This window comes from Chlorocebus sabaeus, chromosome 18, assembly GCF_047675955.1.
Source record: "Chlorocebus sabaeus isolate Y175 chromosome 18, mChlSab1.0.hap1, whole genome shotgun sequence".
Classification (NCBI taxonomy): domain Eukaryota; kingdom Metazoa; phylum Chordata; class Mammalia; order Primates; family Cercopithecidae; genus Chlorocebus; species Chlorocebus sabaeus.
The window spans coordinates 74,751,783-74,771,615 of record NC_132921.1 but is presented as its reverse complement, the minus strand read 5'-3'; the positions used below and the strand labels follow the sequence as shown (position 1 = coordinate 74,771,615).

The 19,833-nt window shown below is 41.2% G+C and overlaps 1 protein-coding gene across 4 annotated transcripts in view; it reads left to right on the top strand.

Annotated features, from left to right (window-relative positions):
- Nucleotides 1–19,833, top strand: part of FAM210A (family with sequence similarity 210 member A) — a 58,539-nt gene that overhangs the window by 32,061 nt on the left and 6,645 nt on the right. For all 4 annotated transcript variants that reach the window (XM_037982536.2, XM_037982535.2, XM_037982537.2 and 1 more), the window contains one exon: nucleotides 6,446–6,946. In XM_037982536.2, coding sequence (XP_037838464.1) covers nucleotides 6,474–6,946 — 473 coding nt within the window. In that variant the 5' untranslated portion in view covers nucleotides 6,446–6,473. The remainder of the gene's footprint in view (nucleotides 1–6,445; nucleotides 6,947–19,833) is intronic.

The following is a 19,833-nucleotide window of genomic DNA, read 5'->3' as shown; positions in this document are numbered from 1 at the left end:
ATATTGACAAAAACTGGTATCTTAACAGTAGTGAGTCTTTCTATCTGTGAATGTAGACTGTCTCTCCATTTATTTAGACCTTTGATTTCTTTCAGAGTTTGAAAGAAAACAGAATTCCTTATATAGGTCTCATACACATTTTGTTTATATTACCTAAGTATTTTTGGAGAGTATATTCTTATATAAATGGTATTTTTTAACTTCAAATTCTTATGTATCATTGCTAGTATCTATAGACAGTTAACATATATTTGATCTTGTAAAATCACTCTACTTGCGTATTCTAGGAGTCTTTTAATAGATTCTTTTGGATGTTCTACATAGACAGTCTTACTACATGCAATAAAAAGTTTCTCATCTTCCTTTCCAATCGGTGTACTTTTAAAGTTTCTGTTCTTGCCTTGTTGCACTAGCCAGGACTTGCAGTGTGATGTTGAATCAGGGTGGCGGTAGAGGCTGTCTGTCATCTTTGCCTTGTTCCCAGCCATGGGAGTGTCCAGCCTCCCACCAGTAAGTATGCATGAGTTTAGCAGTAGGTTTGTTGTAGATGTTCTTTATCAGGTTGAATAAGTTCCCCTCCAAGTTTGCTGAGAAGCTTGTTTTTAATCATGAGTAGGTGTTGGGAATAGGTGTTAGATTTTGTCAGGCTTTTGCTCCATCAATTCATATGATCATGTTATTTCTTTAGCCTGTTGATATGGTGGGTTACATTGATTGTAATAACCAAAGTGAGTGACTGAGGCAGGTGTCCCAGTCAGTGGAGGCTTATTGGGCCAGCTTGAGCGCGTGCCCAGAAAAAACACAAGTTACAGACACATCTGTGGCTGATTTTTTGGTTCTCAGGAGGTTTAGTGACAGGATTACTTGTATACTTGTGAGGTTTTAGTGCCTGGTAAATGTACATTTTACACAAGATAAGGTTCTGTTTATCTCCTGGGGAAGAAAGCCTAATGGAGGTTAGTGAGATAGGGGTATATTGAAGGGTGTGTTACTGGTGGAAGGTATCCAAAAGTTAGCAGTGGCGAATTTGTACAGGTCTGCAGCAATCTCATTTCTTGCCTCCTGAGAAGAAAGCATTTGACTGATGGCAAAAGGAAGAAAAAGAGACTGAGGCAGGTTTCAGAGAAGTAGTGGAAGTTTTTTCAGAAAGGCTTTAGAACAGGAAAGAAAGTATGCTTGGGAAAGACCCAAGCGGGCATGTGAAGGGTAAATGCAGTGTTTAACCGTGATCCTAGGACTTCACAGGCTGACCCACTTCCAGTGTCTTGCACACTTTTCCCATGATTCTCCTTAGCCTGGGCTACCTGCACGTACAGTGCCCTCCTTACACTTGGGAAGCGAGCACGAGCAGTGTGTTTAGGAAATTGTATGCACGTCCACCTGAGGCTTTCTTCCCTTTTCCTGTGGGGTGCCCCTGGAAGGTCATACTCGGCCATTTTGTCTCTTAATGCGTGCTCGGCTCACTCATCCAACACCTGAGATTTTATTGGAAGCCCTTTTTGCTTCTCCCTGGTGCCTGCATTCAATTAACACTTGAGTGTAACATGTGTGGACCATCAGGAACTGTCCTCTCTCTGGCCCCTGCTGCCAATTGATCGCGTTTAGAAAGGTAGTGTGATAGTTGCTGAACCATCACCAGACATCTCTAGTGGGTGGAGAGAGCCCTCTCCTGCCCCCACATACCTGTCTAACCACCTGTAACAGGTGTGTGACCTGAACTCAGCTTCCAAGGTTTCGCCAGGGTCCGCTTGGCCAAGAAGAGGTCCATTATTCTCAGTTGATTCTTAAATGTTGAACTACCTTTACATATCTGGATTAAATCAAGGTGTATGATTGTTTTTAGACATTGTTGGATTTGACTTGCTAATATTGTGTTGAGGATTTTTACTTTCTATGTTTATAAGAGGTATTAGTCTGTAGTTTTCCTTTCTTGGATTATATGTAGCTGGTTTTGGTATTAGGGCACTTTTGGTCTCATGGAATGGGTTAGTCTTCTCTGCCTGTGTTTTCTGAATTGTATGATGTTTTCCTTAAATGTTTGGTAGAATTCACTAGTCAAATAATCTGAGCCTCGGGGTTTTTTTTTTTTTTTTTTTTGGAAAGGTTATTAATTTTTGATTCCATTTCTTTAATGAATAATGAATATAAGATTATTAAAGTCTTTTGTTTCTCCTTGTGTGGGTTTTGGCAATTTGTCTTTTTGAGGACTTGGTCTGTTTTATCTAAGTTATCAAATTTGTGGGTGTCAACCTGAAATAAGCTGAAGCAAAATTATTGTAAGTAGAGAGTTTATTTGGGCAGAGCCGGAGGATTGCAGCCCAGGAGCATAGACTCACGTTGCCCTGAATACACACACTTCCTAGCAGCAGCTGTAAGTAAGTGGATTTTTAAAGGCCAAATTGTGGGGGACAAGGAAGGAACCAATAGAGTTGCTTGTCAGGAGTTCTCAGGTTCCCAGACATAGCATTGAGTTATTGGCTACATGTTGTGAAGCTATAGATTGTGAATTATTAGGTTAATCCATAGCTACTTACGGCAATAACAAGCAGTTTCAAGAGGTGAATACACAACTCAGAGGAGGTGGGTTGGTGAGGGGGCGGTACGGCGTGATTTCGGTCTCATTTTAATGTCTCTTTGGGCCTGGTAGTTAAAAATACTTGCATTCCTCTGATAAGATCTTTTCTCACAGTCATCGAGTTAAAGTTATTCATAGTATTCCTGTATTACTTTTTCAGTATCTGTGGGATCAGTTATGACTCCTCTTTCATTTCTAATATTGGTCATTTGTGTTCTCTCTTAGTTATCTTGGCTAGAGATTTATCAGTTTTATTCATTTTTTTTCCAAAGAACTAGGTTTTGGTTTTGTTGATTATTTTTTTGTTTTCTTTTCCTCATATTCGTTGCTTTCTGCTCTGATTTTTATTATTTCTTTCTGCTTGCTCCTCTTTTCTAGTTTCTTAAGGAGGTAACTTAGCTTATTGAGTATAGATCTTACTTCTTTTCTAGTATGTGCATTCTTCCTGTAAGCTGTTGATGAAAGAGTCAAACTCTGTGAAATGTTTAAGGAGGTTTATTTTGAACCAAATGTGAGTGATCAAGGTCTGAGACAGTCTCAAGAAGTTCTGAGAACATGTGCCTATGGTGACTGGGTTACAGCTTGGCTTTAAACGTTTTAGGGAGGCATAAGACATCAGTCAGTATAGGTCGGGTATACATATACATTGGTTCCGTGTGGAAAAGCAGGACAGTTCAGAGTGGGGACATATGGGTCATAACTGGATTAAAAGAGTTTCTGATTGGCAATTGGTTGGAAGAGTTATTATCTAAAGACCTGGAATCAATAGAAAAGAGTGCCTGAATTAAGATAAGGGGTTGTAGATACTAAGGTTCTTAATGCTTAGATGAAGTCTCAAAGGTGGCTGCCCTTAGAGACAATAGATGGCAGATGTTTCCGATTCGGACCTTTAAAAGGTGCTAGACTCTCAGTTAACCACTTAAGGATTGAGAAGACCTGGAAGCGGGGTTCTGATGATGTTAACAGAGTCTTTACAAATACAGTTTTTCTCCACCAAAAAAAAAAAGGCTTTGCAGGATCATTTCAAAATAGGGCAAAGAAGCATGTTTTGGGGTAAAATATTTTGATTTCCTTCTTTATCTGTCACGTGATGTTATGCCAGAGTCCAGTTGGAAAGCAGCCATTTATATAGGGTTAAATAAAACCCCTCTGATGAAATTTCATGGTTTGCAGGGTGTGACTCCCCAGACCCGACAGGAATTTGGGCAAGAGGAAAAAGGTCAAAGTTTAGTCTTCAAAGCTCTGCTTTGCTGTATCCCACAGATTTTGTTAAGTTGTGTTTTTGTTTTCAATTACTTCAAAGTATTTTTAAATTTCTTTTTAGAAGTTTGAAGATTTTTTTTTTAGAAGTATGTTGTTTAATTTTCCACATAATTGGGTTTGGGGTGAGTTCCCAGCTATCTGGGAACTAGTATACTTCTGTTGCAGTTTGAGAACATAACTTTGCATGATTTTCATTTTTTAGAATTTGTTACAGTATATTTGATGGCCCAGCATGGGGTCTGCTTATTGAATGTTCCATGTGAACTTGAGGGGAATGTATATTCTGCTGTTGTTGAATGTAGTATTATGTAAATGTCAGTTAGATAAAATTGGTTAACATTGTTGTTTAGTTTAACTCTATCCTTACAGACATTCTGCCTGCTGGGTTTATCAAGGTTGTTGACCGGAGTATTGACGTCTCTAAGTGGATTTCTTTCTTCCTTTCTGTTCTGTCAGTTTTCACCTCATTTATTTTGATCCTCTCTTGTTAGGTATATGCATGTTTAGGATTGTTATGTCTTCTTTTCATTATTGTTATTATACAGTGCTCCTCTTTAACTCTGATAATCAAAGAATGTTTGCAGTCTGCTTTGTCTGAAATTAGTCCCCAGTATCACTTTTCTTTTTTTCTTTTTTTTGAGACGAGTCTTACTCTGTTGCCCAGGCTGGAGTGCAGTAGTGTGATCTTGGCTCACTGCAGCCTCCGTCTCCGGGGTTCAAGTGATTCTCCTGCCTCAGCCTCCCAAGTAGCTGGGATTACAGGCGTGCACCGCCATGCCCGACTAATTTTTTTTGTATTTTTCACCATATTGGCCAGACTGGTCTCGAACTCCTCACCAGGTGATGTGCCCACCTCGGCATTCCAAAAAGTACTGAGATTACAGGCGTGAGCCACCACTCCTGGCCCAGTATCGCTTTTTAAAAGACTTCTTGGGGGCCTATTTATTTTGCAAGATTTGTAGTTTCCCTTATCAACTCATTTGTACTGTTGTCGGATTATCTGTGAGAGTCTGTTAGGCGCTGATGTTAATTTTTCATTAGGGAGGGATGAGTCAGGGGATTAATTTTTATTGGTGGATAATTACTAATGAATGTTTTTATACGATGACAGTTTTTGTTTTGCCAGTCAACTTTGTACACCGAATAAAGAATATTCATGTAAGATGGAGTATTTGTATTTATTGGAGTGCTAATTTATTGGGGTGCTAATTCAGACCTCACTGTCTGTTATTTAGGATATAGTTAAATTGTCTGTTCTCAGCATGTTAGTAGTAGTAAGGTAGAGCTGGCGTTGGGAGTGGGAAGGCTTGTGTGGCACCACCTGATGTTGAAGGAAGGGGACTGATTGACTATATGGCAGTGGCTACTGTAGTTACATTTGCCACTGGGAAAACCTTTGTCTAGAGAGGCTAAGTAATTATCTGGAAGTCTCTATGATTCTTTTTTTTTTTTTTTTAAAGACTTGCAGTGTTGCTGTATTGTCCAGGCTGGAGTGAAGTAGCTGTTCGCAAATGCACTATAGCCTCAAATACCTGGACTCAAGTGTCCTCCCATCTCAGCCTCCCGAGTAGCTGGAACCACAAGCCCAAGCCACTGCGTCTGGCTGTCTTGTAAATCTTCGTTCTGTGCCGATGCCAGATCAAATAGTGAGATGTCACCGTACACTTTTTTTCTCTTCCCCCATTGATATGGGGGTGGGGAAGAAAATAAATACCAGGCTATCTCTTCTTGCCATTCAGTAGCATAAGTGATTTATAACTTGATAACAGTCTGAAGGCATTATAGTGTAAATAATGCTATATGAACTGTTCATCAGATCTCAACATTTGTAATCATAAATAACACTTATGATGCTCATTAGTTTACAAAAGTGTCTTTACATCAGAAATTTTGTGTAGTTCCTTGTAACAATCCTGTAAGTAATCTTCATTTTAGTAGTAGACCTGGGCTTGGAGTCTGAAAGGGAATTATGTGGAATTGTATCCCCAAAGCGTCAGAACCCAGATCTTATTTTTCCCACACTATACCACACTGTTTCTATAGAATAAGAGGCCTCAGAACATTATTCCCCATGGTGTCAGCTGGACTAGTTTACCGTAGCATATTTAAATGGTGTGTTCTGTGAGATTTTTATTTTATTTTATTTTTGAAACGGAGTCTTACTCTGTCATCCAGGTTGGAGGGCAGTGGTGCGATCTCAACTCACTGCAGTCTCCACCTCCTGGGTTCAAGCAATTCTCCTGCCTCAGCCTCCTGAGTAGCTGGGATTACAGGCGTGTGCCACTGTACCCGGCTAATTTTTGTATTTTTAGTAGAGACGGGGTTTTGCCATGTTGGCCAGGCTGATCTCGAACTCCTGACCTCAAGCAATCCGCCTGCCTCGGATTCCCAAAGTGCTGGGATTACAGGCGTGAGCAACCGCACCTGGCCTTTATGAGATTTTAAAATTACACTGTGCTTAAACTGTATACCCTAACATCAGTTTTTGTGGAGTGTGTAGCAGTGTCTCTTTTTACTTCCTGATGGTTAATGATTGATTTTCAAATGAATTGATTTAAAATGGAAGCCTCAGTATTACCTAATTTTTTAAAAAAATTGTCTTTATAGAAGCTGAAACCTATCAACACTCTTCAAAATGCAATGGAACGTACCACGGACTGTATCTCGACTGGCACGCAGGACATGCTTGGAACCACATAATGCTGGTCTTTTTGGACGCTGTCAAAATGTAAAGGGACCTTTACTTTTGTACAATGCTGAATCCAAAGTGGTTTTGGTACAAGGCCCTCAAAAACAATGGTTGAATTTATCTGCTGCCCAGTGTGTTGCAAAGGAAAGGAGGCCATTGGATACTCATTCACCCCAACCAGGAGTCCTTCGCCATAAGCAAGGGAAGCAACGTGTTTCATTCAAGAGGGTTTTTTCATCCAGTGCCACAGCTCAGGGAACTCCAGAAAAAAAGGAAGAGCCTGATCCTTTGCAAGACAAATCTATTAGTCTTTATCAACGGTTCAAGAAGACATTTAGACAGTATGGAAAAGTTCTGATTCCAGTGCATCTAATAACTTCTGGTGTTTGGTTTGGAACATTTTATTATGCGGCCTTGAAGTAAGTTTTTGCTTAGTTGAATGTCTTTCCCTGTCTTACTAGAATATGAATCTTTTTAATTGTACTAATGATAGCTTTAGATTTTTAAATGCTTTAATGTGTTTCATCCATAGAGGATAACTGTTTTTCATAGCTTTTTTCACATTTTAATAATAATAGCTAATATTTGCTTCCTGTTTGGAGCAAGCATCTGGTGTAATTTTTAACTGTTTCATCTTATTTAATCGTCCCAGCAACCATATAAAGCAAGTTACACAATTACACCCATTTTATGAATGAAAAAACAGATTATTAGGCAAGGAGAGTAAAAATAGTTCAGCTTTTCCCAAAATGACTCAGCTGCTAAGAAGTGGTGCCTGGACTAAAAAGCCAATTAGGTGTGTCTGATCTCAAAGCATACCCTCTCCTCTATGCAGATCTCATCCTGGCATTCAGGAGAGCACAGACATAAAACAAAATTTCAGAAATTTGGCAGCACCATGACTCTGTAATTATGTATTTCTTAGAATGTTCATAAATATGAAAAGATACCTGTTTTGCCATATGTGTGGTTTTGGTGGGAAATTTGCAAGATTTTCCCAAAGCCCGGCTAATCTGTTTGCACTGACATTACTCAAGTCCAGTAAGCGTCAAGGAAAGGTCTTTTGTTCTGATCAGAAGTGAATCTGGTAGGTCTAGCCTCCCAGTGTTTTGAAACACACAATTTTAAGTGCATCTGTCTTGTTAATACTGTGCCTTCCCCTTACTTAATAAGGTAAGTTATTTGCTTCCCACTGCTTTAGGCGCAGGAGGACCAGTGATTCCCCATTTCTGCCACTAGTCGACCGAGTGCCCGTTCCTCTGTGTCTGGGCCTGGTGTGCAGGAAGGACTTAGACACTTCAGTAAACTCTCCTAATGGGTTGAGAATTTATACTTTCCAGAGTTGAGTGGTTTTCAGTGCTTGATTATATTTAACAGCTTGATATCAAGACATTAACAAATTATGGTTAGTGTTGGACATCGAGCTCACTCCTTAGAAGCAGCCTGTTGCAGACTAAGCTATAAGTAGCTCTTCCAGGGTGATGGAATAGAAACTACTTATTTTTGGGAACACGGGATCACATCAGTTTCTTGACAAAATTTCTAAAAGGATTTCTTTTCACCTTGTGTAATTGATGCTGTTCTGTTTCACTTTGTATCTTTACATTATGTTCCTGTTATTTAATTATATCCTTCTTTGTTGCATATCATTTTCTTTAAGAATTGTATCTTTACTTGCAGAAGATTCTTTAGGTGTATATTGTATGGAAGTGTTTCTTGGTTTATTAGTGACGTTTTTGGACATGTTTAATATTTATAGAAGTCTTCAAAACTGCCCTTGGTTTTTTCACAGAACATAAAGTTACCATTTTGATCAAAAGTTATTGTAGGCATTCAGCCCTGTTGTGTAATGAATGGATTTCTACATATTAACTTTTCTTTTCTGAGTCCTGGAGGAGTTTTGTGATTCAGTCTGTGAAAGATGACATGAAAAATACTTCTTTATTTTGCCCTCGTCAGGTTGCCCGTGTATGGTAAGGCAAGGCGTTCAGCCTCCTGGCTGGCCTGAGAGGGAGAAATTCAAGCTTTTAATTAATTGAATATGAGATTCTCATTTAGGTTGTTAAGAATAATATTTTTGTTCCTTTTGCTTTTCCTTATTCTTTTTGGTAAAAGTTCTGTAACTGAAAAAGTAGACCCAGAATAATCTAGTGATCTTAATAATGCTTAAAATTTCTTCAGTGCTGTGTGGCACCTAAAGCAGTTGTGGGTGATGCTCTGCCATCCCCTGTAAAATGCAACTTTGTTAGTTTTATTTTCCCCCCTCTTTTTTTGCAAAATGCTTATATGTAAACATGGTGGTAGAACTGTCAACTTTAAAATAATACCCTTCCCCATTACGCCTTGCTTTGGGGCTGTTAGCATAGGAATCTGGTTACCAGACACCACTACTGCCTGCCACGACCACTGTCAATTCTGTCATAGCATCACGGAGAGAATTTCAAATGGACAGGATAAGCTGCTTTCCAGAACAGTCCTCCTTGAGGTTTTTATTAGCTCCTTCAAAATGTGAAAGTCGATTTGTTCTAAATGAAGATCTTAATCACAAGTAATGCTTAAAAAAATCGGACTAATGGATGAAAGAAAAAGGAATTAGAGTATTTTCGCTGTAGGATGATTGTATTGTAAAAATTGAAGTTGATTATACTAAATACAGATTGTCAGTTCACCTGACAAGAGGCTAGTTATATTTTAGTGTTGTTCGTTTGTTTGTTTGTTTTAGCTGAAAAAAGTTCTGTGTTATTTGCTTGTTGCCTATTACTATTAAAAGAAAGGGAGAAAAATAGTTTGTAGCTGGAAAGACGGGCATTTGACATCATGCCTCTTTACTGACCAGTGTTTGTCTTAGTTACTCTGACAGGTCGCGTTACTGCCTTTCTAGGCACTGTAGAGCAAAATGTCATTCTATATTTAGTTAACAGAGTGATGAAGTTCTCAGGCTTTTGAAATTCTTTATTTCACAGAGTTCTAAATTGTGCATGCTAATAGATTTTATTTTAAAGTGGCTTTGTGGCCACTCCTCTCTGGCAAAGCCTTGCAGAGATCCGATGTCTTCTGTCCAGAAGTGCTTTAGTTTGGTCAAATGTGGCTCAGCAGTGGTGGTGTGGTTCCTGCATTTAGATGCCTTGTGTTTGAGACCTCAAGTTCCTAAAGTTACAGACCCACTCTGAGGCAAAACCCTGATTATTTCTACTGCACTGTATCCAGACGGCGAATGTGCTTTTGTCCTTGTGTGTTTCTTCCTCTGTGGCAACAGTTGTAAAGCTTGCAGTTTGTGAAGCACAGATTCCTGGCTGGCTGTGGGCAGTTCAGAGTAGAAAGTGACAAAGAATAGATGTTTCTGTTTGAATCAGACCCTCATTAATACTTCACATTCAGTACTTCCAGGGGAAATGAAAGTTATTTTTAAGAAAAGTCAAATCAACAGAAATAAGTGGGGCCGGGTGCAGTGGCTCTCACCTGTAATCCCAACACTTTGGGAGGCTGAGGTGGGTGGATCACCTGAGGTCGGGAGTTCGAGACCAGCCTGACCAATATGGAGTAACCCCATCTCTACTAAAAATACAAAAATTAGCTGGGCATGGTGGTGCATTACACGACAGGATTACAGAGCCTGTAATCTTAGCTACTCAGGAGGCTGAGGCAGGAGAATCACTTGAACCCAGGAGGTGGAGGTTGCCATGAGCCGAGATCATGCTATTGCAGGCCAGCCCAGAGCAAAACTCCATCTTAAAAAAAAAAAACAGTGGACCTAGATGCTTGCTTCTTTTTCTGACAGAGAACACAAGCCAGTGATGATGCAGCTTGTTCCTGGAGTCTCAGTCCATTGTTGTATGATCTTTTATTTTTTAATTTTGTTATAGAGACAAGTGTTGACAGTGTTGACACCGTGCCTGCCCTAAACTTTATGTTAATGAGATTTAGTTGTTATCTAGAAAGAGATTTGAAAAAGAATTGAAACTGAAGATAGAAGAAAGAATGAAGGTAGAAGAAATGAGATTGGACTCATAGTTTATTTTTTAATTTATCTGTTTAAAGTTTCCTTACATTTTTCTGTTTTCCTCTGACTTCTGATGATAAGTAATTTTAATAGTCCTTTCTTGAGGATGATCAGCCGTATCTGCTGAGGGTGCTCCCTGACTGCTTAGTATTATGATGAAGTCACAGAGTGGGGCATCTTTTCCCTAGTTAATATTAAAAATATTCAGAATTTACCATTACCGTAATCACAATAGATCTAGGCAATGCTCTTTCTTAATGTCATAGGGAAAGCTGCTTTTACAGTGGAGGTCTACGGGCCCTGCCTTCACCAAGAGGCAAACTCAGTAATGCTAATAAGGGAGGAGACCACCCCTCATATTGTCTTATGCCCAATTTCTGCCTCCAAAGAAAGAAGTAAAAACTAAAAGACAGAAATGAAATCCACAGGCAGACAGCCCGGCCCCACACCCTGGGCCTCGTAGTTAAAAGATCGACCCCTGACCTAATCGGTTATGTTATCTATAGATTACAGACACTGTATGGAAAAGCACTGGGAAAATCCCTGTCCTGTTCTGTTCCGTTGTGATTACCAGTGCCTGTGGACCCCCTTAGAGTTTTAAGCTCTTAAGAGGCACAGGAATTGCTCACTCGGGGAGCTCGGTTTTTGAGACAGGAGGCTTGCCGATGCCCGTGGCTGAATAAAACCCTTCCTTCTTTAACTCGGTGTCTGAGGGATTTTGTCTGTGGCTCGTCCTGCTACATTTCTTGGTTCCCTGACCAGGAAGCGAGGTGATTAACGGAGGGTTGAGGCAACCCCCTTAGGCGGCTTAGGCCTGCCCTGTGGAGCATCCCTGCGGGGGACTCTGGCCAGCTTGAGCGCCGCAGATCCTGAGAGTGCTCCCTGGTAGGCAGTTGCCCCAGTGGAATGCCTCGCCAGAGCAGCACATGGCAAGCCCCTGCGGAGGATCAACGCAGTGGCTGAACACCGGGAAGGAACTGGCACTTGGAGTCTAGACATCTGAAAGTTGGTAAGACTGGTCTTTGAAACTTGCCCACTCCATTTGAGTGGAAGCGTGGCCTGATCACCCACGGCTTGCCTGTACTGGCACTTTGGTGTTTGTTTTTGACTTGACTTGGATTGCTCGATACTTTGATTTTGGTTTTGAGCCGGCTTGGATTTCTTGATACTCTGATTTTGGTTTTGATTCTGGTTTGGTGTAAACCATGGAAGTGTGTGTGTGCCCTTTTTACCCGTTCTTTGTTTTGTGGTGTGTGTGTTGTCTTGAGGAAGCATGGGTCAGGCACAAAGTAAGCCCACTCTGCTAGGAACTATGTTGAAAAATTTCAAGAAAGGATTTAAGGGAGATTACGGTGTTACTGTGACACCAGGAAAACTTATAACTGTGTGTGAAATAGACTGGCCAGCATTAGAGGTAGGTTGGCCATCAGATGGAAGCCTGGACAGGTCCCTTGTTTCAAAGTTATGACACAAGGCAACCTGTAAGCCAGAGCACCCGGACCAGTTCCCATACATAGATACTTGGTTAGAGCTGGTTTTAGATGCCCCCCACCCCCCCTCTCCACAGTGGTTGAGAGAACAGCAGCATAAGCGGCTGGCAGAGGCAAGGAAAGACCAGCAGAGAGAGAGAGAGAGGAAGGAGACAGAGAGGAAAAGAGGCAAAGAGAGAGAGAAAGAGACAGAGAGACAAAGAGGGAGTCAAGGAGAAAAAGAGAGAGAGGAAGAGACAGAGGCAAAAGGAAAGTCAAAAAGAGAGAGAAAGAAAGTCAAAGAAAGAGAAATATACAAGTAGTTAAAAAAATAAAAAAGGGATGATTTAACATTAACCACTGAAAATTCCCTTAACCCAGAAGTTTTCCTAACAGGGCATCTAAATCTTAATTATCATGCAAAGGTCCGACCAGACCTAGGAGGAACTCCTTTCAGGACAGGATGATCGATGGTTCCTCCCGGGTAATTGAAGGAAAAAAAAAAAAAGCCATCACTACTGAGTTAATTTGGACAAAATAAGGTCTTATTAATAGCAAAGGATAATTAAAATCCCTAACTTACAAGGTTTTCAACAAAAGTAAAGTTTGCTGAAAGTTAACAGTGTGACATATATTATAGTAACTTCTGATCTTGTGGCCTTAGACAGTCTAGTCCACTGACATAAAGAAAGTTCGCTTTGGAAAAGAATGGTTATCATCTTCAAAAAAAAAAAGGGGGGGGGCAGAGTTTATGTAAAAAGAGTGTTATATAGTAAATTCTTGTCCTGAAATGAATTAACTGGTTGTTTAAACAAAGAAATGTTTGTATTAAGTCAGAAAGTTGAGGCATTTCAAAGAATTGTCTGCGAAAGTTGTGAAAGAGAAAAATGTTAAAAAAGGAATTTATGCAAGAAATGTTGTATAATTTAAAAGTAACTAGGCCTCCTTAATATACAACTATTGAAAAAAAAAACCAGTTGATGTGCAAGGTGTATAAGGAAAGTAAAATATACTTTTGATAAAAGGATTATAAGGAAGTATAAAAATGTACATTTTTACCTGCATTAAAAGGTTAACAAATTATTGTTTTGAAGGTTTAAGCAAGTTTTAAAACTTTAATTGTAAAGAAAATTCTGTGTGTAAACATACTAGCTAAAGTTAAAGGGGTATTATCAGTTTTTCTGTGAACTGGACATTAAAGTAAAAACACGACGGGTTTTTCTTAAAGCACTAACCTGCTCTTTAACAAAGATTATAAAAGGTTAAAAAGAGTCTATAAAAATCTTACCTTACGGTCTGACGTTAAAAAATTGACTAAATATGTATAGAAAGTTTTATTAAAACTAAGTTTAACATTAATAACACACTAATATAAAGGTGAAATTTAGCTTATCTGGTATAAAAATAATACAGGAAGCATTGTCAAATATAAAATGGTGTTTGGCTTCTTTGGTCCAAAAACTAATAAAAATAGGTGCTAAAGGAAATTTCTCAGTAGAAAGGCACCAAGGACTATAAAGTCCACTGCTGATGTCCCCACATTTAAAACAAAAGATCAATTTCTTAGAAATTACTTACTTGGTTTATCTTCCACTTTCCCTTCCCTCCAAAGTAAAAGTCTGTTAACACAGGTACCACCCCTAGAGTTTCCGGTAAACCAGCACCAGCCTGAAGATCACGTTCTCATCAAAGGGTGAAAAGAAAGGAATCTCAAGCCAGCCTAGGAAGGACCCTACCTTGTGCTGCTAACCACCAAGACTGCTGTTCATACAGTGAAAAAAGGACGGACTCATCACAACTGAGTCAAGAAAGCACCACCCCCTCCAGAATCATGGGCCACAGTCCCAGGGGAAAACCCTACCAACTAAAGCTAAGAAAAATTTAACTCTTTCGTCTATTCTATTACTCTCTCTTCTTTCCTCGCTCTATTGCTGACCATCTAGTTATTAACATAACCATGTCAATTTCACCTCAAAGTGTTGCATTTAATGCTTGCCTTGTTATACCCTGTGGAGACTTGCCAAGTCAAAGACAGCTCTCTACTTCAGAAAAGTACCTCTGTCCCTCCGGACTGTCCTCAGACTGGGCATTAGTAAATTAGGACCATTTAATCTGGGGAAATTTCGATAAAGACTCCAGTGTTAACCAGGAGTCTTGCTCCCCAGTGTAGAGCTTTTATGCCGTAGTTGGTCCAACACTCTGTGGACCACCAAAGAGCAAGGATGGACTGCCCCAACTGGGTTTTGTAATTTCCTGAAATCATACATTCATTTTACTAGAGGATCATAGAAGTTAAAGACTTAAAACAAATGTTGGCAATTAAGACAGGACACCAAGATGGAAATGCCTGATTGGAATGGATCAAATATTCCATCCGCACGTGAAACAAAGCAGTTGTTATGCATGTGCACATGGTAGGCCAGAGGCCCAGACTGTCCCCCTTCCACTAAGGTGGCCCTTCAGTTGACAGGCATAGGCTGCATGGTAGCTCTTTTCCAGGATTCTACAGCCTGAAGTGGTAAGTCGTGCCAAGCTCTCTCTGCTATATCCCAAAGTCCAGCACCCTGCGGGTCAGCCCCCGAGGGCCATCCAGCCCCCGTCTCCCAACACTAAGTTCACTTCGGTTCTCTCATGACAGGGAGGAAACTTAGCGTTCCTTGGAGACCTGAAGGGATGCAGTGAGGTTCAGAATTTTGAAGGGCTTATCAATCAGTCAGCCCTTGTTCATCCCTGAGCGGATGTGTGGTGGTGTTGTGGTGGACCTTTACTGGGCACTGTGCCGAATAACTGGCGTGGCACTTGTACTTTAGTCCAATTGGCTATCCCTTTCACCCTGGCATTTCATCAACCAGAGGGAGGAAAAATAAGACATTGTAAAGTGAGAGAAGCCCCTAATGGGTCTTTCGACTCTCACGTCTATTTAGACACAATTGGAGTCCCATGGGGAATACCAGATGAAATTAAAGCTTGAAATCAAATAGCTGTAGGATTTGAGTCAATACTTTGGTGGGTGACAGTTAATAAAAATGTAAATTGGATAAACTACATCTATAACAACCAACAGCAACGAGCTTTTCATGAGTTAAAAGAAAAACTCATGTCCGCCCCAGCCCTGGGACTACCTGACCTGACAAAATCCTTTACACCCTATTTGTCAGAAAGAGAGAAAATGGCAGTTAGAATTTTAACCCAGACTGTGGAGCCCTGGCCAAGGCTAGTGGCCTATGTCTCAAAACAACTGGACGGGGTTTCCGAAGGCTGGCCCCTGTGTCTAAGGGCCCTGTTAGCACAAGAAGCAGGTAAACTAACCCTTGGGCAAAACCTGAATGTAAAGGTCCCCCATGCTGTGGTAACTTTGATGACCAAAGACCGCCACTGGCTACCAAATGCCAGATTAACCAAGTACCAAAGCTTGCTGTGTGAAAATCCCCACATACCCACTGAAGTTTGCAGCACCCTAAACTCTGCCACCTTGCTCCCGGGATCACAGAGCCCAGTTGAACATAACTGTGTAAAGGTGTTAGACTCTGTTTATTGTAGAGGGCCCAACCTCGGAGACCGTCCTTGAACATCAGTAGACTGTGAGCTTGTGGGCGGGAGCAGCTTCGCCAGTGCCTGCAAAGTGACTCTGAAGAAGATGACAAGCCCTGCACCAGTCACACCCGGAAGCTGACTGGTCCACACACGGCCGAAGCGTGAGAAAACTCATTGCGGTATTCATTTTCCTTAAAACTTGGGCTTGTCCAGTAAGGACTGACCTTCCTCAGACTGAGGAGTATTCCCAGTGTATACATCAAGTCACTGAGGTAGGACAAAAAGTTGCTACAGTCCTATTATTTTATGGTTGTTATAAGTGTACTGGGACTCTAGAAAGAACTTGTTTGTATAATGGTATTCTATATAAGGTGTGTAGCCCAGGAAATGACCAACCTGATGTGTGTTATGACCCATCTGAGCCTCCCATGACCACAGTTTTTAAAATAAGATTAAGGGCTGAGGACTGGTGGGGCCTCATAAATGATACGAGTAAAGTGTTAGCCAAAACAAAAGAAAAAGGGGTGTCCAAATAAGTCACCTTGAAGTTTGATGCCTGTGCTGTCATTAATAGTAACAAGGTAGGAATAGGATGTGGTTCTCTTAATTAGGAAAGGGGCTATATGGCAAAAAATAAGTACGTCTGTCAGAATTAGGACTGTGTGGAAATGAATGTGGATACTGGTCTTCTGTCATTTAGGCTACTTGGATAAAAAGTGAAGAGGATCCTGTCCACCTTCAGAAAGGGAAAAGTGGCCCTTCCTGTTCCAGTGGTCAGTGTAACCCTTAGAACTAGTAATAACCAACCCCCTTGGTCCTCGCTGGAAAAAAGAGGAGCGTGTAACCCTAGGAATTGATGGGGCTGGACTGGATCCTCGAGTAAATGTCGTGGTTTGAGGAGAAGTTTACAAACGCTCTCCTGAGCCAGTATTTCAAACCTTCTATGATGAACTGAAGGTGCCAGTGCCAGAAATTCCAGGAAAAACAATAAATTCGTTTTTGCAATTAGCCGAGCATGTAGCCCAGTCTCTCAGTGTCACTTCATGTTATGTATGTGGAGGAACTGTAATGGGAGATCAGTGGCCAGGGGAAGCCCGAGAATTAGTACCTACAGACCCAGTTCCTGAACAATTCTCAGCTCAAAAGAATCAGCCTGATAACTTCTGGGTCCTAACAGCCTCAATCATTAGACAATACTGTATAGCAAGAGTGGGGAAGGACTTCACTCTTCCTGTGGGAAGACTCAGCTGCCTTAGGCAAAAACTGTGTGATAGTGCTACAAAAACAGCCACCTAGTGGAGTTCAAACCATACTAAGAAAAATCCATTCAGTAAATGCCCAAAGTTGCAAACCGTGTGGACCCACCCGGAGTCCCACCGGGACTGGACAGCCCCCACTGGCTTATACTGGATGTGTGGGCATGGAGCTTACACCGAATTACCGACCAGCGGGCAGGTAGTTGTGGTATTGGCACTATTAAACCATCTTTCTTCCTACTGCCCATAAAGACAGGCGAACTTCTGGGCTTCCCTGTCTGGGCTTCCTGTGAAAAGAGAAGCATAGCTATAGGAAATTGGAAAGATGATGAATGGCCCCCTGAGAGAATCACACAATATTATTGGCCTGGTACTTGGGCACAAGATGGCTCGTGGGGATACCAGACCCCCATTTACATGGTCAGCTGAATCGTATGGTTAGAAGCTGTCTTAGATATAATCACTAATAAGACTGGCAGAGCCTTGACTATTCTGGCCCAGCAAGAAACTCAGATGAGAAATGCTATCTATCCAAATAGATTGGTTCTCGACTACTTGGTAGCAGCTAAAGGAGGGGTCTGTAGGAAATTTAACCTTACTAATTGCTGTCTACACGTAGATGATCGAGGGCAAGTAGTTGAAGACATAGTTAGAGATATGACAAAACTGGCACATGTGCCCGTGCAAGTGTGGCATGGATTTCATCCTGGGGCTGTGTTTAGAAAATGGTTGCCAGCGCTAGGAGGATTTAAAACTCTTACAATAGGAGTCGTAATAGTAATAGGAACCTGCTTACTGCTCCCTTGTTTGCTACCTGTACTTCTTCAAATGATAAAAAGCTTTATCGCTACCTTAGTTCACCAGAATGCTTCAGCACAAGTGTACTATATGATTCACTGTCGATCTGTCTTGCAAGAGGACATGGGTAGTGAGAACAAAAGTGAGAACTCCCACTATTGAGTGAAGTTCTCAAAGGGGAGGAATAAGGGAGGAGACCACCCCTCATATTGTCTTATGCCCAATTTCTGCCTGCAAAGAAAGAAGTAAAAACTAAAAGGCAGAAATGAAATCCACAGGCAGACAGCCTGGCGTCACACCCTGGGCCTGGTAGTTAAAGATCGACCCCTGACCTAATCGGTTATGTTATCTACAGATTACAGACATTGTTTAGAAAAGCACTGTGAAAATCCCTGTCCTGTTCTGTTCTGTTCTAATTACCGATACACGCAGCCCCCAGTCATGTACCCCCTGCTTGCTCAGTCGATCACGAGCCTCTCACGCGGACCCCCTTAGAGTTGTGAGCCCTTAAGAGGGACAGGAACTGCTCACTCGGAGCTCGGCTCTTGAGACGTGAGTCTTGCCGATGCGATGCTCGCGGCCGAATAAAGCCCTTCCTTCTTTAACTTGGCGTCTGAGGAGTTTTGTCTGCGGCTTGCCCTGCTACACTAAGGATGGACAGACTGACTTTATGTGTCCCTTGTTGTGATGTGCTGAGGTGGACAGTGTCCATTCTGTTGTTTTCCTGTGGAAAGTACTTAACGTGAATCTCATCTTGAGGAAACAATCGGACAAACCCAAGTTGAGAGGTGTCCTTTGAAAAGCAGCCAGCCTGCTTGCTTCAGAAATCTCAGTGTCAAGAGAGACATCCTGCCCTCCTCCACCGTATAATGCTGAGAAGCACTTCTAGAGAAAAGCAGACTAGAGAGACAGGAAAAATAGCCATAAGGGGTATACTGGGACAATTTAGGAAACTGTCATCTAGATTATATATTAACTGTAGACTGTCGTGTCTGTTATAAATGTGGTGTTTGTGTAGGTGAATGTCTTCGTTCTAATTTAGGGGTGAAGGGTCACAGTGTCCAGGGAGAGCAAGAGCCATTGTGGCAAAATGTTAATAATCATGAAACTGGAAATAAAGAAGCCAAGGCTCAGGAATATTAATAACCAGGAAACTGGAAATGAAGAAGTTGGGATCAGGAATGTTAATAACCAGGAAACTGGAAAGGAGGAAGCCAGGGCTCAGGACTGTTAATAATCAGGAAACTGGAAATGAAGAAGTCGGGATCAGGAACGTTAGTAATCAGGAAACTGGAAATGAAGAAGTCGGGATCAGGAATGTTAATAACCAGGAAACTGGAAATGAAGAAGTCGGGCTCAGGACTGTTAATAATCAGGAAACTGGAAAGGAGGAAGCCAGGGCTCAGGACTGTTAATAATCAGGAAACTGGAAATGAAGAAGTCGGGATCAGGAATGTTAATAACCAGGAAACTGGAAATGAAGAAGTCGGGATCAGGACTGTTAATAATCAGGAAACTGGAAATGAAGCAGCCAGGGCTCAGGAATGTTAACCAGGAAACTGGAAATGAAGTCACGGCTCAGAAATGTTAATAATCAGGAAACTGGAAATGAAGTCACGGCTCAGGTTGGAGACTTTCTCTGCCTTCTCTCCTGTCTCCAGAAATTTGTTGTGATATATGTTAATTGCTTCTTCAGCTGCCTTAAGAATGTTAATAGAAGCATCCTTTTAGAGTAAGTGAAGTTTTCATCAAACCCATAGTATCATTTATTCTTTGCATGATAACACACTAACGTGATGTTAAAATGTCTCTTGCTTTTACAATGCAGTGTTACACATAAAATTACGTGTAATTGGCTGGGCACTGTGGCTCACACCTATAATCCCAGCACTTTGGGAGGCTGCGGTGGGCGGATCATGAGGTCAGGAGGTGGAGACCATCCTGGCCTATATGATGAAACCCCATCTCTACTAAAAATACAAAAATTAGCTGGGTGTGGTGGTGCGTGCCTGTAATCCCAGCTACTCAGGAGGCTGAGGCAGGAGAATCGCTTGAACCTGGGAGTCAGAGGTTGCAGTGAGCCAAGATTGCGCCACTGCGCTCCAGCCTGGTGACAGAGCAAGACTCGGTCTAAAAAAATTAAAAAAAAAAAAAAAAAAAAAAAAAAACCAAAAAAAACCCCATGTAATTTTAAAGGTAAAAATTTTAGGTCTTAAAATGTGAGTTGGAGCATTCTAAGGAAGTGGTAT